This window comes from Haemaphysalis longicornis, unplaced genomic scaffold (assembly GCF_048455015.1).
Source record: "Haemaphysalis longicornis isolate Haplotype H1 unplaced genomic scaffold, Haemaphysalis longicornis Haplotype H1 scaffold_8, whole genome shotgun sequence".
In the NCBI taxonomy this organism is placed as follows: domain Eukaryota; kingdom Metazoa; phylum Arthropoda; class Arachnida; order Ixodida; family Ixodidae; genus Haemaphysalis; species Haemaphysalis longicornis.
Genome location: NW_027526445.1, coordinates 166,369,261 through 166,394,798, shown reverse-complemented (window position 1 = coordinate 166,394,798; position 25,538 = coordinate 166,369,261). Strand labels below are relative to the sequence as shown.

At 47.3% G+C, this 25,538-nt stretch overlaps 1 protein-coding gene across 1 annotated transcript in view; it reads right to left on the bottom strand.

Annotated features, from left to right (window-relative positions):
- The window catches only part of Ranbp21 (exportin-5-like protein Ranbp21), a 70,923-nt gene extending 50,423 nt beyond the window's left edge, over positions 1-20,500 (bottom strand). The window contains exons 1-6 of the mRNA XM_077681414.1: positions 20,254-20,500; positions 18,794-18,915; positions 18,644-18,716; positions 15,192-15,329; positions 13,153-13,335; positions 9,806-9,841 (exon numbers count right to left, since the gene is read on the bottom strand). Of these exons, the coding sequence (XP_077537540.1) occupies positions 9,806-9,841; positions 13,153-13,335; positions 15,192-15,329; positions 18,644-18,716; positions 18,794-18,915; positions 20,254-20,352 (651 nt within the window). The 5' untranslated portion in view covers positions 20,353-20,500. The remainder of the gene's footprint in view (positions 1-9,805; positions 9,842-13,152; positions 13,336-15,191; positions 15,330-18,643; positions 18,717-18,793; positions 18,916-20,253) is intronic.
- Positions 20,501-25,538: the final 5,038 nt, after the last annotated feature.

Genomic DNA, 25,538 nt, shown 5'->3' with positions numbered 1-25,538 from the left:
CAACAGACAGGGCACCAGCGAGCCCAGTTGTGGGGGAAAGGCATAAAAAAAGCCTCTGGGAGAGCCATAAGAAAGACTAGGGGAGACGCTTTTCTAGGGAGAAGCAGCTCTCAGTGCTAGGCCTACGGCTGAACACCTTAGCCAGATCGTGTAGTACCAAGAGGGACAAAGCAGAAGTAGAGGGGCCTTGAGAGACACACATAGTATGTGTAAAGAAATTTAGAAATAAAGAAAGACAGAAAAAAAAAAAAAGGCTGGCTCCACAGTCCAATAACAACAGCAAGTTACCTCCAAGGCACAGTGCTGTGGCCACTGCTGTTCAGAAGGGGAAGGCATAGAGAGAGGCAATGAAGGAAAGGAACTGTCTGTTGTGTCGTGGGCGACGGCGAGCGGCCTCGGCGGCGACGGGAGCGAAGGCTCAGCGCGCCGGGCCCACCACGCACAAGCCCAAGAAGAAAGAGTGCGGCCTGCTCGCACCAAGACCAGAGCCCAAAGAGAACGTTTATTGTTCGACAAGACGACACCTAGACGCATACGCACGTGACCCGTCACGTGCGACCACAGCAACGACATCTAGTTACAATTAACACAACCAAGCGCCCACAGTGAGCGGGCGCTCCACTAGAGGGCGCCACTACACCACATCATCTTCCCGTGCAAAAGAAGTTCGCACACTCTGCGAAATACGCCACTACACCACATCATCTTCCCGTGCAAAAGAAGTTCGCACACTCTGCGAAATACATACAGCATCTTAAATGCACACTGCACATCATTCTCCCGCTCTTTGAAGAATGTCTGCATCTTCCTTTCACTTGACTCACACAACAGGCTATCAGTCGCTCACGACAGTTCTATAAGTCCCCCCAAAAAAAAAAACCCGTCCAAAAAACATTTTCGCTCACGACAGTTCTCTAAAGTCCCAAAAAAAAACCCGTCCAAAACACTTTCAATGATGATATACGATTCAACACAGACATGACACGTTCAACATGACGCAAAGCATGAACCGTACGTATACCCCTTACTGCACATATTCGCGAAGCCACTGAGGCTGCTTAGTCTTACGGCGCGGACGCGTAGACGTTGAACTTGCATTATTTGACGATCCAGAAACCCCCTCATTTTCCCTTGTGTTGTCTACATGGCTATTTGGATCTGTTTGTTCACTATTTTCTTCCTGACATTCTAATGGTTCCCGAGGGACAATGGATTCAGACCTTGCACTGGTAGAGACCTCCGACAGATCAGAGTCTGTCTGAACACTGGGGGTTGTCCCTTCTGACAACTGTAGACTAGGGGACTGACTGTCACAAATGTCCAAGTTAGACAAAGAGTACAAAAACTCTTTATGCCTCGACGAGAGTTCAACATTGTCATAGGAATACGGTGCCGAGCCAACCTCAATTCCTTTCGGAACGACTGTGAGTTTCGAAGCGTTCCAGATCTTTCCATCACTGAGCTTAAAGGTGAAAGGTGCAACCTGAGCTTGCACTGTCAACGGCTTACTATACTTCAGAAATCCTTGCTTACGGAATTTTACCTTCACGACATCTCCCACCTTTATGCGGGTCGGCTGCGCACCTTTCCTTCTGTCAAAGTACTGTTTAGCTTTATGCTGCTTCGTGAAGACCTGATTCCGAACATGAGGCAGGAAATTGTCCGATTCTGCTGCCCTTTTACGTATCCTGAAGTTGCTAATATCCACTTTGGAACGAGGCTGACGTCCATGCAGCAAAAAAGCTGGAGAAAGACCTGTCACTGAATGTGGTGTGACCCGATACGACCCAAGAAATTGTGTAATGCTCTTCGAAGCATCCTTGCCTTCAAGTCTGGCTACCTGTAAATGTTCTTTGAGAACTCTGTTAAACCGTTCAATCTGGCCGTTAGCCTGAGGGTAATAATTCGACGAGAACACGTGGCGGATACCTTTTTCCTTTAGATACTCTTGCATTTGTTTGGAGACAAACTGGGGTCCATTATCCGTCACTAAAACCTCAGGGAGCCCTTCCCGACTGAAAGAAGAGTCCAACAACTTAATGACATCCTCAGTTGAAATGGAATTTGTGCCCAGAACCTCAGGCCACTTAGAGTAGTAATCGACTAGTGTAACAAGAAATCGGGGGTACGACACATCTAACGGACCGACGATGTCCATTCCCAACTTTTGCCAAGGCCCTTCAGGCCATTCCACTGGCTGTAACGGAGCTACATGAGGCTTAGCAGACTTGTCTGCCAGCTGACAAACGTGACAATGCTTTACATGTTCTTCAACATTGCGATCCATTTGAGGCCACCAGTAACGTTCCCGGAGAAGTTGCTTCGTTCGTACTATTCCTTGATGATTTTCATGTGCTAACTCGAGAAACGTAGGTACCAGTACACAAGGAATGACTACACGGTCATCACGCATGAGTAATCCGTCCACAACAGAAAGTTCATCCCTTACATGAAAGTAAGCAGTTAAATCACTGTGTACCTTTTTCTTATCAGGCCAACCCTTTGACACATACTCTGCTACCTTCTGCAACGTTACATCGGCCTTCGTTGCCAGCTGCACGGTTTCTTTATCGACTACTGATGTTACCAGCGACACTATCTCTTCTTCCTGAAGTTCCTGACCGGTCTGAATGGGTAATCTTGACAGAGCATCAGCCACCAGATTTTCTGAGCCTTTGCAATACTCGATGTCAAAATTGTAGTACAGCAGACGAGCTGACCACCGTGAAATCCTTAAAGGTCTCCGACCTGAGTCTCCTGCGGCTAACAAAGCAACTACAGCCTGATGGTCAGTTCTAAGTGTGAACCGTCTGCCCCAAAGAAAAATGTGCCACTTTTCGCACGCGAACAAACAAGCCAGCGCTTCGCGCTCTCCCACAGAGTATTTTCTCTCAGTCTCGGACAAAGTTCTAGAAGCAAAGGCTACTGTTTCAAGCCTACAACCATACCGCTGCTGTAGTACCGCGCCAATTCCCACATCAGATGCGTCGGTAGTAACTACTACAGGCAAGTCAGGATTAAAGACCTTCACAACCGGAGAACATGTGAGGCACGCTTTCAACTGATCAAAACTGCGCTGAACATCATCAGACCAACAAAACGTCTGACCCTTCCTGAGCATGAGGCGAAGTGGTTCAACTATCTCTGCATAGTTCTTTATGAACTTAGCATAGTATCCTGCAAGACCTAAAAATGATTGCAGTGACCTTATGTCCGTAGGAGCGGGAGCATGAACTATAGCTTTTACTTTGCTCTCCAAAGGTGAGATGCCCTCAGCCGAAATCTTGTGACCCAAAAAATCAAGTTCCTTGACCGAAAAAAGACATTTGTCGTTCAACTTCATGCCACTGTTTGCTATACATGTTAAGACTTCAACCAGGCTCGCGTCATGCTCAGCTTGAGTCTTTCCCCACACAAGAATATCATCAAGATAGCAAACAACATTTTTGCAATTTTTTAAGATCTGAGACATCATTTTTTGAAAAACCGCAGGCGCCGACGCCAGACCAAAACACACCCTCTTAAACCTGAATAAACCTTCATGAGTCACGAAAGTAGTTAAGTCCCTACTGCCCTCTTCCAGCAACAACTGATGATAAGCCGACGCCAAGTCAAGCTTAGAAAAACAAACAGCACCATGAAACATCTGCAACAGCTCTTCAACATGCGGTAAAGGATACCCATCAATGATAATTGCCTTATTCGGTTCCCGGAGGTCCACACACAGCCGAATGTCCCCGTTCTTTTTCCGGACGACGACGAGTGGCGAAACCCACTCCGAGGCGTCGACACGCTCAATGACATCATTGTCCTCGAGGCGTCGCAGCTCGCTGGACACTGGATCACGGAGAGCAAGAGGCAATCTTCGTAGCTTAGATGCAACTGGAGTCACACCTGGCCGCCGTTGGATCTTATGCGAGACGTCCTTGACAAGACCCAACTCGCCGTTGAAGAGATGTTCGAAACCCGGGGGCACGTTCACGGGACACTGCACTGCACACACCGATGCTAGTCGACACGTAAGAGACGCACCGTCGATCTGAATGCCCAGTTGCTGGATGGCGTCGAGTCCCAAAAGAGATGTCCCTTTGTCGGTGACGTAGAATGTGACGGAGCAAGACCGTTGCAAGACTTGAACAGGAGCTTGGAATGAGCCGCGGATGCCGATACGTTGTTTGGAAAAATTCCACAAGTTGACGGAAGCCTTGGACAGCGCATGCTGTTTACTGAAGTGACGCTTGAAATCTTCGACAGTCATCAACGACACGGATGCTCCGGTATCGACTAAGAGTTGCATGGTCACTCCGCTGACTTCGGCTTGAACGACTAAGTCCTTCCTTGGAGGATTGTTGACGCTGACTTCAGCTTGGACGACTAAGTCCTTTCTAGAAGAAGTGCTGACTGTTAAGACGGAAGATCTTGCGGGTGCGTTGATCTCCGTGGATGCTGGATGCTCTACAGCAGGGGTCTCAAACTCGCATCAGTGAGCGGGCCGCAGTCACGGATTTTAGTCCCGCAAGGGCCGGGAGAGCGAAGAAGGTTGAAACGATGGGGGGGGGGGGGGGGGGGGGGGGGGGGGGGGATGATTAACAAAATGTCAGATAACGCTGCCTTTCCAGAATGGAACTGGGCGTCAGGATTCGCGAAACGTATCGATACCAATCTCCAGAATGACTAAAATGCGGATGCCTATTCTGAAATATCAAATATTTGTTCCACGATTATGCTTCAACATGTGGTGACTGTATTGGGTGCCTCACGAAAATAGGATTCAGGGAAGCTGCGTCACCGTATCGTACTATAATAAACGTTATTGATAGTAATTGACGAGAAAATATTGCCAGTTACATTTATGAAAGTCAGAAAACTTTATTCCTTGAGAACCTCAATGTAGCTGTTATTGTTCTAAACATGCTGGCTTGATGCCTGGCAACGCTTGGCTGCGACTAGAGAAGAAATGTCCGCATGAACTTCTTGCGCGGAAACGACCCTCATGGTCGATCGCAGGTGCTCATCAGTCATCCTCGACCGGAGAGCTGACTTGTTCACCTTCAGCAAGGAAAACAGATGTTCGCACAAGTAGGTGCTTCCAAACATGGCAATGATCCTTGCAGCCTGTTGACGAAGCGCCGGGAAACTTGCATCGTCAAGAAACTTGTAGAAGTCTGGTACAGCCACGTCCTGAAATGTCTGCTTCAACGGAGTATTAGCCTGCAGCTCAAGAAGTTCCATCTGTAACTCGGGCGCTGCGTCATCCACCGGCACCGAAAACGCAACGAAAAAATCCGGAATTCATCGGCGAGGCTGGTGATGTCTTGGAAGCGTCCTTCGAATTCTCTTTGGAGATCATGGAGGAGGTCAGTGAAGTTATCACAGGATTGTTTATCCACGTTCTCCAGCGACTTCAGGGTTAGAAAATGATCAAACTTCTGAATTCTCATCTGTCTCTCCCAAAGCTGCAATTTGGATTGAAAGGCTTGAATGTCGTCATGCATTTTCGTGATCAGTTTGTTTTTTCCCTGAAGTTTAACGTCGAGGCAGCTCAAATGATCAGTGATATCACTGAGGAACGCAAGGGAGTGAAGCCACTTTTCGCCTGACAGCTCAAGAATGGTCCTGTTCTTGCTCTTCATGAAGGCGTCAATTTCCTCTCGGAGATCAAAAAATCGTTTCAGCACTCTTCCACGACTCAGCCATCGCACCTCTGTATGGTACGAAATTTCACCATATTCGCTGCCAACCGCTTCTAAAAGAGATAGAAACTGGCGGTGGTTAAGAGCTCTTGAACGGATGAAGTTCACTGCGCTGAGCACGATTTCCATTACGCTCTTCATTTGCAGAGACTTGGCGCAGAGTGATTCTTGGTGCAAAATGCAGTGAACCGCGGCAAATTGATTGGCGATTCCGAGTGCAGCGAGTTTCATCCGCAATCGACCAACAAGCCCGCTCCTGCATCCCACCATTGATGGCGCACCGTCTGTAGCCAAACAAACCAACTTTTCCCACGGCAGTCCAGCATGTTCGACCACTCTTTCAAGAACAGAAAGAATATCCGCCCCTGTGGTCGTGCTTTTCATTGGGATTAAGTCCAAGAGTTCCTCAGTGACGTTCGGGTTTTTGTCTACACCCCTTACAAAGATAGCACATTGTGCCTTGTCAGTAATGTCAGTGCTTTCGTCAACTGCAATAGAGAATGCTTCAAACTCGTGGCATCGGTTGATTAATCCTTTTTCAATGTCTCCACTGATCTCGTTAATTCTCTCGGCGACTGTGTTTGGAGAGAGGAATATTTTCTGAATGTCTTTTTCATGCTGGGACAGGTAGCATCAGCAACTCCGAGCAGGCACTGCTTAACGAACAGGCCTTCAGTGAAGGGCTTGGAAGATTTGGCAATAAGCTCAGAAATTACGAAGCTTGCCCTTACCGTTTCGTCGCATGCTTTAGCCGACTTTTTGAACAGGTTTTGCTGCTTTCCCAACGCCGCCTTCAGTTGAGTCACGGTGTGCTCGCGAACGTTGCCAGTGAGGGCCCCATACTTCTCGTGATGACATGTCATGAAGTGGCGTCGAACATTGTACTCCTTCGGCACAGCCACAGTCTGATGGCAGACTAAGCACAACACCTTGTCTCTTGATTCCGTGAAGAAATAAGAAAGTTCCCATCGCTCCTGAAATCATCTCTTCTCGTCTTCCGCTTTGCGTTTTGCAGACTGCTTGGACAACGACATTGTGGCTCCCTAGACTTCCACAGCAGAAAACTTCGTTTGCAGATCGTCCAAAAGGTCAAAAAGACACCTGTCAAATTTACGGAGGCGACAGGCACGTAGGAGCACAATTATGTAGTGCGCTCTATCATGATTGACTTGGGGCGCCGCTACCATCCACAGTGCTGTCAACAGCTTGCGAGTCAGAGGATAGGCGCTTGGTTTGGTGTCTCAATTTAGCGCACGCGAACAGATATGTGGCGTTTGATGTCTGGAAGTGCAGAGTTTCGAAGCGCAATGTGCAATCTTTTCCTCAGCAGCGAGATGTCACTCTCTCCCAGGCCATAAATAACGCTGCGACACGCCCCTAAACGCACGTGGGTGCATTTTAGAGCCCGAACCTAGAGTCCGACGTGCGGCCGCGTCCTTTTCTCCACAGCTGCAGCGCAGTAAAAGCGTTTGACACAAAGACGAACAGGAAAGCAAATATCCACAAACACCATACAACGCCCGGAAACCGTCGCGCTTTTGAAGAAGCCTGGAAAACTCCGGACAAGCCGCCGTTTTCTCATTAGTGACGTGCAGCCAGCCTCGTTCGCAGGGTCGAAAAACGCCGCGGGCAGTTTCTCCGCGGCCTGCGCTCGCCCAGCCCTGTGCGCACTGCAGAGTGCTCGATCCACAAGTCGCAGTTGCTTGTGGCCATTGTGCACCCCACTTAACGCGGCCCGAATCGAGGGGCCTTCGGAAAAGAGGGGTGTCCGCTCTGGTAACAAGAAGCCGTGAAAGACGATATCCACGCGTTTTCGAGCAGTCTCTGGCCACCTGTGTCCTTGGCTACACAAGCAGGGCGCGCACTGCTCACTCATTCGCTTAAAAAACAAAAATAAACCAAGACACTCATGAGAGGGCCGCGGGCCGCAATAAAAGGGTCCGCGGGCCGCATGCGGCCCGCGGGCCGCGTGTTTGAGACCCCTGCTCTACAGGTTCCGGTGTCGAAGCGGATCCCGTAGCTTCCTTCGAAGAAACTCGATGCACTGGTGCCGGCTTACGGCACATCGATGCGAAATGTCCCCACTTATTACAAGAGTTGCAGCGCCGATTTCGGGCTGGACAATTTTGAAATGCTGAATTATGCCATTTATTTCCGCATCGTTCGCACAACTGAAGCTTGCCTGCAAACTTCTGCTGAACTGTACCGCGGAACTCTACAGCTGACTGCGGATGGAAACGTCCATCTTGGAGGCCACCATCTTGCCTTCCCGAACCCGGTGGAATGACGTCACGGCCTCCCCGGCTGGCCAGGCCATCTTGAATTCCTGTGCCGCCATCTTGAGCGCGCCGGCCTCCCCGGCGGCCCAAGCCATCTTGATTCTCCACGCCGCCATCTTGAGCGCGGCGGCTTCCCCGACTGTCATCTTCCGCGACGCCACCTTCTCCTCGTCGACCTACTGCTTGTACTTGATGCGAACCGAAGGCTTGGTTCGCCAACGACAAAGATTCAAAACTCCGACCAATCTCTTCAGCTTTCTCCAAAGACAACCTTTCGCCATGTGCGAGCAGCTTTTCTCTAACCTGGGGGTTAGACGTTCCATGTATGATTTGATCTCGGACGCGCTCCGCGTACGTCAGCCCGAACTTGCAACGTACGGCTTTCTCCTTTAGAGCGGTCACGTATTCTAAAAAACTTTCCCCCCGAAATTGACGTCGGCTTGTGAACTCATGTCGTTCAACAAGCGTATTTGTGGACGCAGCGAAGAGCCGGTCCAGCTGCTCCAAAAGTTGGTCGAATTTCGAAATGGCCGGAGCCGAGGATGCGGTCACACCACAGTCGGTCGCGGAGTCGGTCACGATAGGGCTGGTTACATTAGCGTCGGTCACGTTACTGGTGGCGTCCCTCCTTGCTTCGTCCTGCTCCGCCTCAGCAAAATACCTTCGTTGCCCCTCCCTACCCAAAACACTGACGAGCGCCGACGCGCGTCGTCCGTCATTCCAGTCGCTGCCGCCAGCCGCCTCGAGATGGGCCTGAAACAATTTTTTCCAGTTATGCCACGGAATCGGAGGCGGCCCCGGCAATTCGAGGAAAACGGGCAGGTTATCGAAGAGGCCCATGCTGCCAAGCAGGAAGGAGAGAGATGCAGGAGCAGAAGCAGAAGAACGAAGTAGGGCGAGGCCTAAACGACGGTTCGACAAGCGTCAGCACAAAGAACGCTAGGCCTCGCGACGCCAGACGCGCCGGACAGTCACACTCGAGCGAGGTCAAACGCACTCACGTTTTCATTCTGCCGGACCCGTCGACGATGTCGTCGCAGCAGAAGAAAAGCATCCCATCCTCGTCGCCAAAAAGATGTTGTGTCGTGGGCGACGGCGAGCGGCCTCGGCGGCGACGGGAGCGAAGGCTCAGCGCGCCGGGCCCACGCACAAGCCCAAGAAGAAAGAGTGCGGCCTGCTCGCACCAAGACCAGAGCCCAAAGAGAACGTTTATTGTTCGACAAGACGACACCTAGACGCATACGCACGTGACCCGTCACGTGCGACCACAGCAACGACATCTAGTTACAATTAACACAACCAAGCGCCCACAGTGAGCGGGCGCTCCACTAGAGGGCGCCACTACACCACACTGTCTATCCACACCCATAAAACGAAGACACACAGAGAAGGAGGACAGTGTCCAGAGCACTCCCCTTTCTTCTCTTCTCGCAGTGTACAGTCACAGAGCTGCCAGGAACTTAAGAATTTACGTTTTTCTCATATCAGCTCTACAATGACTGTCCAACTTGCACAAAACCTGATAATGCCACCTAAATCAGTCCCCACTAAAGGGCACACCCTGCTCTTTTTGCAGCAACAGTCTCTACACATGTCCCGTCCCGAAAGTCCAGACCCTTCCAAGCCTGTTTGTCGAGACATGGGGAGGTTTGCTTGTCTGTCCACCCGCAACACTGCATTGCCATTACATGCTCCGTTTAATACGCGGCAACAGGGCTTTTAGCAAGCTCCCAGCGCTTAGCTTTCGGTGCAAAAGGCTTCTTCCTATTCACAAGAACCCCAACCATCTGCAAAAGCAAAAGCCCCTTTTGCTTGATGGTCCCATGCACTCACCTCTTGGTTATGTTCCTCAGCATTCTGGTCGTCCCTCTGAAAGGAAAAGGAAAGAAAATAGCGAGATCATTTGGCTGTGCCAACCATGATAAAATATCGTATAAAACCAGCATACATTTCTGCTTACAAAGCTTCGTGTAATGCCTTACTGCGAGTGTGGACTATTCTGTGGATATGTGACATTTTGGTCGCTTTCGGAGCATGCAGACAGCATGCAGCGAACAGGCGCAGATTTATAATAAAGCTCGTCCAGTGCCGCATTGTGGGCTTGTAACACTTGGCTACAAAAACAGCCGTGACTGTAGTGTGAGAGCCGAAGTTTAGAAACTGAGGCCTGATGTCAGGCATTCCGATCTTGCAACAACAACTGGTACCTACAGCTTGAAGTACAAATGAGTACTTTTTCCAGCTAAGGAATTCGATATACTAGTGAACATTACACAGGACAAAGCTAAAGAAGGGATGGAACACACACCATACGTGTTTCGTCCCTTCTTTAGCCTTGCCATGTGTAATGCTTGCTGGTACGATGAATTCCTGAGTAATCACATTGTGCAACTTTCTGTTTTTAAGCAAGGTGTCATATCTAACATCCAGTAGTCAGATACTTGTGCCTCCCTTTGCTGCGCATCAACCCTTGAACAACCGAGCTATAAACTGTCAAACATGGAAAGTTTCACAAATGAGGCTTCACGAAACTGGCCTCACTAATTTCTAGCAAAACTTAAAGGAGTCACGAAGAGATTTTGAAAAAAATTGGGTTGTGTGCGTGTTTAGAACTATTAGGAACATTGATAAACAAACTATGTATACCTTTTTCATTGCATGATATTGGCAAGTAGGTAAAAAAATGCAGTTACGGTTTCACAGAGGCATTCCTCCCAAGTCTTGAAGTGACGTCATGTTAACACTTTCATGACCTTGCTTATTCCCATCGATAGTATGTTATCGATGGATACAAATTCAAATTTTGGTGCTCTCCGAGCGCTTCTGGACTGCTAACGCCATCCAAAGGGTGAAAGAGGAAGTATTTTATCAGTTTTGCCTTTGAGTTTCTTTTCTCCGCCACGGGGGGATTTTTAAAGGCCATTCGCAGCCGAGTGCACATGGTTTCAATTAAGGCATTGATGCCGCTCGCCGATGCTCCGCGAGAATGCCGAATTTCGATGGATTTCGATGGATTTCAATGAATTCCGATGAATCTGAGCTGAAATCTCTGGATGACGGTAGCAGCACAGACATGGAAGACGATTTTGATTCATCAGAATTCAGTACGGTCAGCAAAAGTGCGTCAAACCGCCCCGGAACATCAGCAGGTATCCGCCGATACGTTTCTCTTTTTCCTAAGGCAGTTTTATCACTGCCGCGCATTGATGTCAACATATCCGATCTGTTCTAAAGGTCACAGCTCTTATCTGCAGGGTGTTGACTTCGTTCAAATGGGACTACTTGGTACTGGCTGCACAAAGAGTGGACCCAACCTTTGATCACCGCGTCGAGAAACTGCTTCGCACGGTGGCATGATAGGCACCAGTGCTTAAATTTTTTTAATGTATGTAAATAACTTTTGTACTTACAGAGCTTATATTTGCAGTACTATTCTATAAGGGCCTTGTATTCAACGTGTATATTTCAATATTTTTTGTTTACCTTGTGCAAGGTAGCCTTCATGTTTTCATCGATTATTTTGTTTTTGTTACTTTTCGTTTTGATAATATTCGTAATAAATCTGTTTGAAATTAACACTGCTGTAAAGACCTATCCTTCCTCTATCACTTTATACCTTACCCTTTAGCACCAATGATTTTCTGTGGCACGTAAAAAACATTTCCTGGAAAAACAACTGATTTCTCCATGATCACAAAAGCGTTTTTAAACGTAATCCGGGTATTTTGAACTGTTTAAGCTGTTTTGTAGTAGTCTAAACTGTCATTCTGCTACCAGTTGGTCTTCTTGCTCAAGCTTGCCGACGTCTGCCTCATAGCCTGTAATGTGTGTGACGCGAATGTGAAACTTCCTGACCTGATGAGATAAATGATAAAAAGCTTCAAATGGAAATTTGCTGCATGGACATGTTCATCGAAGGGACTTCGAGTAGTCAGAGATTAAAATCAATCCATTTTTTGCTCTATAATCGTAAAAATACCTAGTGAAAAGCGGTGATACAGCGCATCACCAACTCCCACTATACCGCACTTTGAGTGATTTCCTGCAATAACCAATGCTGTTAAAGTTGTATCATCACTTAGATATGCCCACCTATGGATTACTGGAGAGGCGGCGTTCAACAGTAAGTCGGCGGTTAAAGCACTGGGCAGATCAGAATTTATGAAAACAAACCGGAATGCTGGGCTACAACAGATGGACCGTTTTTTATGCTACATTTTTCGGTCGTGTGTGCCCTTTACGTCTGTTGTTGAGAGAGTAAGGTATTTGACTCCAATGCAGGACAGCTGGGTGGTTGCAAGTTCTAATCACACGGCAGTAACTTTGTTTTTTTTATTTTTGCTTGAGGGGTTTTTTCTGTCTCATATAGCAAAGGTAAAATTCTGAGGAGAATTTAGCAGAAGCACATGAACTTCAGTAGAGAACCTGTGCACAAATAGCTAGTAGATCCAAGTTTTCCAAAAGGGCTTGCCAGACAACAGCAGCGGTCGCGCTACTGGTCGCGTAGACAGAAAACTGTCTAAGGCAACCAATAAAGGATGCATTATTTTTAAAACATTTGATTTACAGCTTTACAAAATAATATACAAAAAGAGCACTTGACCCTCGCATGTTCTTGGCGTGACGTTACTGCTAGTTCGCTGCCGATTGGCAGGATCACATGGTCGCTTGAGATGCGCCTCAAAATGAGCATTTCAAAAACGTCTCCTGAATTGCACAAGCAATGAAATGTAAAATATTTCGTATTTATTTCCTTAAAAGGTTGCTCAAACAGATAAAATTAGGCAAAGGCATTCCTCTTTGCGACTTCTTTAAGACGCTGCTGGGTTACACTCGGTGCCCACTATGTCCTCCTCCTTAATGGAAATTGGCTTTTCGACACAATGCACATGCTTCCCGTGTGAGGCATCCCTTGCAAAAACAGTCTCGTGATTGAGTTATGCAAAGATGCGGTAGCTGCCTGTATTCAGCTGTTACCGTAAGCACAAAATACAAAGAGGAGCCCATATGCTGATCCGAGAAACGTTGAGGTGACCACAAAAGGCCCTAGATCTGATTATTACCAGCAGTTATATTTTCAGGGCAGGCACAAGCCGGACTCATGGACTGTGGCACGGTTCAGCTTGATGAAAGGGTTCCCCGAAGGGCATGCAAGCAGTGTCCCCCCTTCTGGTGCTTACCAGTTCCCGGTAGCGGGTGTAGTGGGTGTTGAGGGTGGCCAGCAGGAAGGCGCAGATGTCCGGCAGGTTGGCCACCAGGGCCTGGTACAGGTCCCTCCGCCGCTGGCCCTGCACCGTCTGCAGCTCCACCACGTCCTCGGCCAGCCGCAGGAACGACAGCAGCACCAGCTCCTTCTGGGTCTCCTGCGCGGAGGAACATGGGGAGAGTCGTTTCACCAGGGTGAACACGACGCACACTGGAGAGAAAGGGAGTGTATCCTGGATATTCTTCATTACTTTTTCAACAGCAGAGCTGTTTAAATCGATACGAACCTGTCCGTCGTAGACAGGAAACCCCGAAGCCTCAAGAAGAAATGTACTTAGGCAGGTCCTGGGAATCAAACCCAGGACCTTGCAAGCCGTGAAACTGGCAACCTAACCACTGGGCCACCCCAAAGGCCTGAGCGGTGCAGGGTTAGCAGCGGTGGGGAACAATACTGTGTGCAACCAATTAAAAAAAAAAAAAAATAAGGAGACCTTCCTGTGGTCGGAACTGAACCTGGGTCCCTCGTGTTATGAAACCGGCGTTTATCTGACTGAGCGATCATCGCATTCCGGGCGCACAGCATTTCCTTCGGGTTCGTAGTGCGAGCGTTGGCTTTGGACTTGGCCGCGGGATCTACCGCGTGCTAATGTGGTCCACTTTGGGAGAGATGCGAAAGCCTGCGGACGAAATGGTCCAGGACTGCCAGTCATGGAGAACATTCAGCGGCAAGTTCAGAAATAAATGTGAGGTGATGATACATGGAGACGAAACTTGGCGGCTTACTTGAAAGCAAACTTGGGCCGGCTCAACGGGCCATGGAACGAATAATGGTTGGAGTAACAGTCAGAGACAGGAAACAACCTTCCTGGATCAGCGAACAAACTCGAGTAGAAGGTGCCATAGTTCAAATAAAGAAAAAGAAATGGACTTGGGCTGGTCACGTAATTACATGAAATGACAATTGGTGGACTACCAGGGTGACAGAGTGGACACCGAGAGATGGGTCTACAAAAAGAGGAAGGCCAATTACTCGATGGAGGGACAGAATAAGGAAATTCGGAGGCCAAGAAGGGACCTGAGCAGGTGCGGAAAAGGAGCAGTTGGAGGTCGATGGGACAGGCCTGCAGTGGATCTGGTGGGCTGCAGCTGATGATGATAATGCAACAGCCGGGTCTCCGACAAAGACAGAGGGTTCTCTTCGAAGAGAGAGGGACGAAAAGAGAGGGACAAAGAGAGAGGGTGCCAGCTCTGCTGTTTCTTCAGCTTTCCACCACTAGAGCAAGCTGCACCAGTATTTTTATACGCATACAGTTCTACGCATTTTTTGTGCCCCAAAACAAGAACTCTCGACGATCCGAGAGCATTTGAAGCACGAGGTGTTCCGTAGCACGAGGCACTGAAAAAAGACCATCCCAATGAACGTGCTAACAGCACGCGGTCATCATCAGAGTCACACCCCATTCAAAACACCGATTTCAACCTCAAGGTTACGCATTTATGCGTCTCACCACTTGCATATGCATTGTGAATAGGTTATTTATCAACAGGCCTTATTTTCAAGATCAGCAGAGTCTCAATAAAAGTGTGTGTGTCTTTCCTAGGGATGACCATGCCATCAAAGCTCAAGAGAAACAAAAATTCGCTCTGCGCTAAAAAGTTTCACTGGTCATCCACCTCCACAGAGTGGAATGACTCACGATTGCTTTTCAAAAATTAGTTCAGTCACCCCTTCAGCATTGGAACTTCCTCAAAGGTATCCAAATGAGGTACTTAAACGTCCTGGCAAATCTTGTTCCCCAAGCTGACCCATTTAACGACCTCAGCTCGGCAACAGCCCCTCCCTTGGTCCCCGTCCACCTGCCCTGTTTGTTGAAACAGGGTGCAAAATCACAAACTGAGCCCAGTGTTTCTGAAAATGGGCAAAATGATCTCCAGCGCAACATTTAGGGAAGAGCAGGGGCAAATGACATTCGAGACGCCTTGCCCCTTCGAAGCCTTTCGTCTTTGCACTCACCCCGAGAACGGCGATGTTGTTCAACTCGTCCATGAGTTGCGGCCACTGCTGGGGCCACTCCCGCTTGACCATCTCCACCAGCAGCTTGGACACGGCCTCCTTGATGTGGGCCTGCTCCACCAGCAAATGCTCCGTGCCCTGCAAGAGGACCACAGAGCAGCATCTGTCTCACTTGCCCTAGCAGAACGCCTCTGGGCAATTTGTGGGCAGCACCAGGTCTGCTCTCGCAATAGAGATTCTATGGGCGCAGAAAAAACATGGAGTTGCCCTGGAGCAGTCCAGAATGGCAAATTAACGAGACCTTCTTCCAGGGTTTCCACTGCTGCACTGATACGCGCCATCATTTGTTTTGATGCAGGAAGCGTCACTGGGCAGGGTGGTTATCTACATTGAGAGGAAGTGACAAACCAAGAGCGACCTTACACGACGTATCCAGGGTGCCAAAAAATTCACAAACAAACCGTACAGTTTGTGCCAAATTCAGAGGCCCCAAACTCCAGCAATAAGAGAGAAAGTTCTCACCTGCATTTTTAGGTAAATAGCAGTTACGTTTATTTCGTAAATACATTCATAGTGAGAGAAAAAAGAGCTTTGAATTCTTGAACCCACTACAAAACAAGGCACAGTGCTTCACTGAATCAGATAATTTAGGCGAATGGAAAGGGTTTCTGCAGTGCAGGACTCCTGGGTTTAAAACCAAACGTCCGGTTATTTCACTGCTGCGGTACACTGTATAGGAATCCAAGTGCATCTCCATCCCTGCAACTCCATAAAGAATGGGCAGCAAGATCACATTGTGCACCTCATTATGATAATAGGAGCAGTGTTGCCCGCGTTTCTCCTTGTGAGGAGTTCCTCACTACATGCATGTACGTGTGTGTGTAAACAGAAGCGCACATACACACTATAACAGCACTTTGTTGTCTTTGCAATAACATACAGTCAAACCCGGCTATAACGAACCCGGATAGAGCGAATTATGCTATATATTGAACAAAAATAATTCAGTTACGGAAATACATGGGAAACATATTCCTTATAACTAAGTTCACATCCAATATATCGAACTCTGCGCGCCTAAAATGGCCGCCGAAATGCATGATCTCGGAGCGGCGATTGAGATGTGGATTGGCCGCGACCACGGAGCAAGAGCCGCGACTGAGACAATGCGCCTCGCACGGAGCGACGTGACGCCCAATACTTTCCGTAACTGTTTCAGACGCGCGGGACTCGTGACGAAACCCGCTCAGTGATCGAGTCCAGACCAAGACAGCAGCATCGGTGAACTGTGGGAAGAGCTCGCCAGCGTTCCCGATGATGTCGCGAGTGAAATCCGTCCGATGCTTATAATGAAGCGCTTTCAACAGTCGATGTGCTCCGCCAATGCTTCTTAGATTTTTGAGGACGCGGACTCGAACTGGTGCAAACAATGTTTCATATAGAGAATGCTATGCTAGTTGAAGCCGCCAAAACGAAAGTGAAAACAAAAATCACCGCTTTTTTTTGCAATGTGGGCCGTTAAGGCGCAAAGTAGCTTTATTACTTGCAATAAATGGGGTATTTTGGTATGGTAATGGCTACTTTACTGTGTTTGTTTTTGCACACGCGGATGGCGGAGTTGGTGAGGAGGGGGGAGGGGGGCTCCACTCCTGCGGATTGCGAACTCGTAACAACAAGCTCGTTATAGGCGGGTTCGGCTATATCGAACTATTGGATATATCGGACTAATCGCGGTGCATATTGCAGTTCGCTATAAACGGGTTTGACTGTACTACACTTCATCAACACAGACTTTCCCCCATATACGTATGCCATTTCTTTCAATAAAAGCAACAACTGATCTGTTACGCTGTACGTGGTGATAATGGGGCACTGAATCAAGGTAATTGCGATTTTCAGGTAACATATCTCTACCCTACTGCGTGCCAAATGCGAAAGACACTGCTTAGGTCTAGTATGTCTCCACAAAGTTGACGTGCAGTGGGCACGAATATTATCACCCTGTCAAGACAGGGCAGAATAAAAGTACGTCACATCATTGATGCATGCAAACTTAGAGATTCCCTTAAAAAAGAAAATATTGCAACACAAAAAAGAATGAAATTCATCCTGTGAGTGAGTACTGTTGTAGCCCTTCCTGAGGCTGTCTGCCCTTAATTGATATAGATTAAAAGAACCCTGAAGCACTTATCACCAACTATTCAGAATGTATTTTGGGGTAACGTTTATCCTCCCAGCAATCTCCTAACACACGAATCATACAAATCTGTCAAGTATCCCTGGAGCTATGCAAGATTTAAAATCGCAAATAATCGTTCCCTCTCAACTCAACCTTTGGACTATGCAACAAAGGCTACACGCTCTATATGAAAGAGCAGAATAAAATAATGTTATTTGGTGGCCTTTGATATATCACAAGCCGAGAGTTTTTCTCTTTTTCTCGGCTACGTGGATATGTCTATTTCTGGTGTGGTGCAATGAAAATTTAGGCATGGGTGCTTGCTCGCAAGCACTCAGGCAGGAAGAACGCATGGTACAAAGTGAAGTCTTGAGTTTGTCGCTCCAGCTCCGTGCCCACTTCAACAGACACACACAAAAAAAAAGGGCAAAACCGTGCGTACAGGTTCAGGCATAGAAGAGTTTGGTGCACAACGCCGACGACAGCGATCGTCACCAAAAATGCGAGAAATAAACCGTGATGTTGACCAGAAACCACCAATAGGGCAGCAACCGCTGTAATGATGCCATTAAGGTGGTACATCATGAGCGAAATTGAAGAGAGCGTGGTTGGTTTTCCTGCACCTTTCACAGTGATTTGTGAGCTTATCACTTCCTGAACTCATGTATTATTTGGCTCAGGTATTCCTGGTAGTGTAATCTAAACATTGTGCAGGCCTATTTGCACTGCTCAAAGCGTGCTGTGGGGTTCCTTTAATAGTTCTCAAATAGCACCACAAACTCTCTAAGGTCAAAAGAACTGACATCTCTGAATGTAACATCTTTAACCTTGGGACAGGGTACACATAGACTCCTGCCGAGGAAAGACATGCTTGAATCTGTTTTGAATTACAGGTGTGAGGTGTGTGGCAAGGGATTTATATCAATCAAGTGCAACCTGTATGAGCACCACATCATGGGACGTCAATGTACTTTGAGAAGCAGTGCATCTAGACGCAACACAACAAATCAGGGACAATGGGGCTCTTCGATTATCAGCCCCCAATTACTGCGGACCGCTCAATAAGTAATCGGGCATTCGCTTTTCACATACACTTCGGCGGAGTGAAAAATTTTCAGACTACCTGAAAAATATCAGCGCTGAGCCTGAAACTGTAAATCGACACGCTCCAGTATCTCTAATTTGTACAAAAAAAAAGAAAAAAGAAGAACAAGGAAAGAAAGAAAAAGAAAGAAAAAAAAAATCCAGAAATGTTTGAGAGAATCAAGCGTACCTCGGACATCATCTTCATGACGCTCTCCTTAATGAAGTGCTTGTCTTCAATCGTGATCATGTTCCAGCGAAACCTGGGAAAAACATGCTTCCATAATTCATCGCGCTCACAGTGCAGTCTACAATAGCCAGATATTGTGGCAGGCCTCACTTGATGTACTGCTCCACAAGTTGTAGACCAATGTGCCGCACCACGGAGTGGTTGCCCTTTGCCGCAAGCGCCAGGCCACATTTGGCGCAAAGGGGCGAGTTGTCCTTGAAGTCCTCATAAGCCTGCAGCGGATGTGAAAGGAAGGGCTAGCAGTTCTGATGGGACCCAAAGAGGGCACCAGCAAAGCGTCTACGTGGACTCTAGCATTCGACACCAGGGCAGAATAAAGTCCTTTCCAGTCCAGTCCAGACACCAGGGCTGGTATAGGCACTAAGTAAGCATAATTTCTAGCAAAATTTGGCCGGTGAGTGGTATTTCTTGTGACACTCATATAGTGACATTTCGCCTCATTAGAAAGCACCTACCAAGTTTTGTACGAATTTAAAATTAGTGTTTCATGTGCGAAAGCAACGCCTAGACTATAGAGCATATTATTGCAGAAGGCGTACCACCACGGTATTTTTAAAGGGTCACTAAAGGCTGAATAACGTTTTACGTTCACCGAAAGATCACACAATTTGTAGCTCTCTCAGCTTTTGCTTAACGGATGATGCTGCCTCATTCGCTGATAAATAAATGAAGCTGGCATCCCTCTCCCCTGTCTCCCTTCAATTTTTTTGTGTGACTTTTACGAGCACTTAACAAAGTGCCCCCAGTCACTCTAGCCTCTTGCAGAGCTTTGCTTGACTTTGAATTGGAAGAAAGGGTTCCTGCCTGGTGACATCACACCAGCCTAGTTGACAGCCACATCCTCGTTCGCGTTCGATGAGTCACGTGTTTGTTCCCATTTTAATGAGGTATTGTTTGTTTTGGAGCTCTTGCTTACAGTATTCAATGTGTCCCGTGTTTGTTTCACTTGCTAGACATTCGTTGTTTACGAACTTGAACTACAGATAGGACGATGTCAGCGAAACCAAGATGCGGTGTAACAACTTTAAAATTCCATTTCAATTTGACACGGCTTCACTGGCACTAGCAGAACGAATGCCAGGTAACGGCGCTTGCGCAAAGTCCGTAACCGGCACGTGACGCTTATAACACAATATGCAACCAAACCAGTGGGTCTATCGGTGCCAGCTTCTGCTGGTGCAATTAGCACATTACCTAATATTAGTCAAACACTGCACCAGAACAAAAATCACCTCAAACACTGTTGTCAGTAGAAACTGGAGCGTAATATTAGCACATCGCACATGACGTCCTACTGTAAAACAAGCTCGAATGTTTCACTTGCGCATTATTTCAAGCGTTTCACTTGAAGTTAACAGACAAACACCGCTGCGGACTCAGGAAGCACCACTCGTTCACGCATGCGGTCACATTTACGAACTTTAATGCTAGGGATCATCAACAGCGTCCTATATTCTGTTTGGACCGGGCGCAACTACATGAAAAAAAGCTACCGCCCACACCCTCCCATTCATCGCAAGTAAATGCAGGATAAATTCGGTGGAACCAACGTTGTATATCTCCGCTCTTCGCTCCGCAGACGTCGTCGGCGACACCGCGGCTTCTACCCAAGCGATGATGTTTTTGCAGGCTTCGTCAATTTCTGACATTGCGTAGCGTAGTCTAGACACAGGTATCCAAATTTTGTCACTCAAAACATCACCAACACGAAATGAACTCCGAGCGCCGCTGAGACGGCCGGTTTTTATTTGCTTTGTATGCGCTCAAAAGAGACGCCATTAACAATGTTGCCTAAAGGAGCCCCGAACGACGTCTACGCTTAGCGGTTTCATTGGTCTAATATGCTTACAAAACAGGTGCAGTGGAGAAAGATGATAAAAAAACAAAAGACAAAAGAAATAAATGAAGAGCTAAGTTTTTAGGCACAGCAAAAACTAAGAACAAGAATAAAATATGAATGAATGTAATGTCTTTATTGAAGGATGGCTCTTAGGCCTAGTCTTGGACCATATCTTGGACCCCTGTTTGACAAAAAGGCGGAAATGCTAGGTGAAGAAGTGTGAGGGAATGTGGCGAGGAGGCAAGGAGCCCACGAGCAGGGGTCGGGAGTGAGTGTTTCAAGAAAAACATGTTGTTAGGGACGTCCCGGTAATCGAACCAGGGACCAAAATTTACACCGTGAAACCGGCAACCGAACTACGGCAAATCACGTGGTCAGGCGTGAACCATGCAGTGGAGAGCGCATGCGCAAAGCCCGCAGCGGTAGCGGAAGTGGTGAAGGCGACCGTCCGAGTCAAGTGATGCAATGCCGAGGGTACAGTGAACTAGAATACTTAAATATTCTTGTTCACTGTACCGAGCTAGGTACGGCTCACCTGAGGTCAAATGAAGGTTAAATTTACCGCCACGGCGAAACCGCTCGACGGGATTAGTAACGCTTTGCTTTAAAAAAACGCTTCCCGTTGTCGGAATCAATCCTGCTTCCCAAGATGAATCCCTCGCGTTATGAAACCGGCGTATATCCGATTGCGCTATCTCTGAATTGTTGGTTTCCGACGCGGTATTTATTGCACTACAAGTCAATGTAAGAAATGATATTAACAAAGCGTATTTACAACTGTGTACACGAGTTGAATGCATGATAAAAAAACAAAAATAAACATAATGAACAATTATGTACATTTGGTTTAAAACGGGGCCAACAGCGGTTATCTGATAAGCAGGGGATACTAGTCAGGGCGGCAATCATCGCATTCACCCGCCGCGGTGGCTCAGTGGCTAAGGCGTTGCGCTGCTGAGCACGAGGTCGCGGGTTCGATTCCCGGCCGCGGCGGCCGCTTTTCTGATGGAGGCGAAAAGCAAAAGCGCCTGTGTGTACGAGATTTCGGCGCACGTTAAAGATCCCCAGGTGGTCGAAATTAATCCGGAGCCCTCCGCTACGGCGCGCCTCATCGCCTGCGTTGCGTCGGCGCGTTGAATGAATGAATGAATGAATCAATCAATCAATTAATCAATCTCTTTAAAAAGTGGTTTTGTTCTGAAGAAAAGCCAAGCTAAAGCTCATGAAAACCGCTACGCTGTTTCATCGGTCTTCGCATGTCAATTGCCAACATGACCAAATCCCCCCCCCCCCCCCCCCCCCTTTCCGAGTTGTTTTACCGACATGTTATGTACCAACTAGCTGAAGTGGAAGGTTGAGTCGGCACTATATTTTCTCGACAGGAGTATAGCTGCGCGACTTCGTAGATTTCCGCTGTCCTTTTTGTTATGAAGGAATGGGCAGGATCGCGCGGGGGAGCCATGAGCCGCGCTACTGCATCCAATTCAAAAAATAATCCAACGGTCAGGAACGGAAAGCGACGCTTGATGCTGGCGCGCCAATGAAGAGAAACGAAATGCACGTACTTATGCAAACAAAATGACGTCAGGTGAAAAATTCCAGAATTTATTTACTATACTCGGTTACAACTCAAGAACGGCACCACCTCATGTAGTGTATCACTCCGCCAAAGCGCCGGACCCATGACGTCAGTGCGCGCGCGTTTTGAAAGGGGTTAGCTATGAATGCGTGATATCGTCTGCCTTGTCTCACGCAGTTTGTTTGTCGTCACTGGAGTCGTTTATAAGCGTATTAAGTCAAAAAAATCACGGGAACGGCTCACGCCATGTTCAAAATATTCCCAGTAACGCCCTACTTTCGCCGGGCGGAGAAACATCCGGCTACGGTGATAAGGCACAGTGGCAACTTCCGAACGTGGCGTTGACAGAAGCCATTTAAGTGGAAACAATGGAGCAAACAACTCTGTAAACGACAAAAACAGACCCCGTAAGCGGAGAGGGAAAAACAAATGCAATAAATATTTAATCAGCTACATAAATATGCAGGGAGGCAGAAAGTCAGATAAGTGGGTGGAAATTCAAAAGCAACTTGAACGAGAAGGAATAGACGTGTACGCTTTAGCCGAGACTCACCTCCGGGACCTAGAAGCCCCACCTATCATAGACAATTATGTCTGGGAAGGTTGCAACAGGACCACAGGAATGAAGAAAGGGGGAGGTGTTGGCATGCTCATTAAACAAGGGACCGACTGGCAGAGAGTGCATGAAAGTTGTAAAGAGCATCTATGGGTTAGAGGCACCATAGAGGGGAAAAATACATGGTTAGGAGTGGTGTATCTGTGGACCGGACGTAGTGCTAAGGAAGAAAATGAGGAAATGGTAAACTGTTTGAGAAGAGATATAAACGAGTTCAAAGATTCGGGCGAAATAATCATAGTTGGAGATATGAATGCCCATATAGAAGGTTTGGATGGATACACAGACCACAACGGTTCTCTAGTGATAGATCTATGTCAGGAAAACCGGCTTGTAATAGTAAACACGGAAAGCAAGTGTGACGGACAAATAACGTGGGAAAGCGGTAACAGGCAGTCCAGCATAGACTACGGTTTAGTATCCGAGACAGTATACGGAAGGCTGCGGGAAATGAGGATAGATGAAAATGGAACAGACAGCTTAGGAAGCGACCACAAGCGGTTTAGCTTGCACTTTGGAGGCGCAACCCGGACAAATGCAGAAATAGGTACAATAGGAGGAAATAATTTGAATAATGAGCAGTTAAAGAACATCGCTGATAGATTGGAAGATGAAATCAATAAATACCCAGGCAAAAATTGGGATTACGATGAAATAATTGCGTTCATAAAGGGTAAGATTAATGAAGAAAAGGAACGAAACCGATGGAAAGGGAAGAGAAAGCCGAGAAGCTGGTGGAATAAGGAAATAAAAGAGGCTATCGACCAGCGAAGAAAGGCGTCCAGAGAACATAGAGAAGCAAAAAGAACTAGTATGGAACCGGAGGTAGTGAAGGAAAAGTGGGATGTCTATCGTGGGAAAAAACTAGAAGTGCAGAAAATGGTGCAAGCGAAGATCAAGCAGAAAAGCGAACAATGGATGGCAGAAATACGGAAGAAGGACAAAAGCGCATCCAAGAAGTTTTGGAACCATGTAAAATCACTAAGCTCAAAAAACGATAACCATCAAAAATTCCTGATTGATGAGGAGGGGGAACATTTAGAAGGAGAGCACGCGTTGGCGCATATTCATCGAGTGATTAGTGAGAAGTTTAGGATAATAGTGGTAGGGAAACCTGCACCGATAACATCAGCGCCACAAAAGACTGCGGAAAGGGAAATAAGTTTGAGCAACCTTGATTGGAAAAAAGCAGAGCAAAAGGTTTCCCCTCAGACAGCAGTGGGCCCGGACGGAATACCAATGTAACTGATAAACCTACTTGGACCTAAAAGTAAGGAATCGTTTATGAGGGCAATAGATAAGGTAATAGAAACCAAACAAGTACCAGAGGACTGGTTAGAAAGTAGGATGAATTTAATATATAAAGGCAGAGGAGACAAAGCCAGTATTGAGTCATACAGACCACTCACAGTAACGTCAGTGGTGTGTAGATTCGTAATGCAGGCGATAAAATCAGAAATTCAAGCATGGATGGAAGAAAATGAAATACTTGGGGAACTGCAGAATGGATTTAGACAAGACAGGCGACTGGATGACAATCTGTTCGTGATAACGCAATGCATTGAAATTGCGAAAGCACAGAATAGACCACTATGGATTACGTTCTTAGACATTAAAGGGGCATATGACAACGTAAACAGAGAACGGCTGTGGAGAATGTTGAAACTCCAGGGATTAGATGACGAGTTAGTACAGTTCCTTATGGCAATCTATAAAGACAATAGAGTGCACCTTACTTGGGAAGGACAGAAATGCGCCCGGCAGGTCAACATCCATCGGGGACTGAAACAGGGATGCCCTTTGAGCCCAATACTGTTCATGCTTTACATGGCAGGGTTAGAAAAGAAACTGGAAGAAAGTCAAGTAGGGTTTAGCCTAACCCATATGCTGCAAGGCGAAGTGGTACAACAGCATATTCCGGGAATGTTATACGCAGACGACATTGTTCTTTTAGCTGATAACCAAACCGATATGCAGCGGCTAATAAATATTTGCGGCCAGGAAGCCACTGACCTCGGGTTAAATTTCGGTGCAGAAAAATCAGGAATAATGGTTTTCAATGACGCTACCACCGACGTAGTGTCTATCCAGCAAGGCGAATTACCTAGAGTCAAGGAATATAAATATTTGGGAGTGTGGATAAACGAAGGGGATAGCTACTTAAGTACTCACGAGGAGCAACTTCAGGTTAAGGGAAAGCGAAACGCAGCTATAATGAAGCATAGAGCTCTGTGGGGGTATAACAAATATGAAGTAGTAAGAGGAATGTGGAAAGGAGTAATGGTTCCGGGTCTCACGTTTGCGAATGCTGTACTCTGCTTAAAATCAGACGTTCTATCACGCCTTGAAGTAAACCAGAGAACGGTAGGACGTCTGGCCTTAGGCGCGCATGGAAAAACAACTAACGAAGCAGTTCAGGGAGATATGGGCTGGGCGTCGTTTGAAGTTAGAGAAGCTCAGAGTAAAATATGCTTTGAGATGAGGTTGAGGGCAATGGATCAACGAAGGTGGGCAGCTAAGGTTTTTAGGTACCTATACTTGAAAAGCGTGGACACGCAGTGGTTAAGAAAGACTAGAAGGCTAACGATGAAATACGGAAAGAACAGTGGGGAATCCAAAACAGCCAAGGTAACCAAAAAAGAGGCAAGGCAGATTGAAACGAATAAATGGAGGGAAAAAATGGAAGCCAAAACGTCGTTAGAGATGTACAGGGCTGAGAAGATGAACATCAGAAAGGAAAATTTCTACGATAATTCCCAGGGCAGTGCTTTGCTTTTTGAGGCTAGAGCAGGTTGCCTGC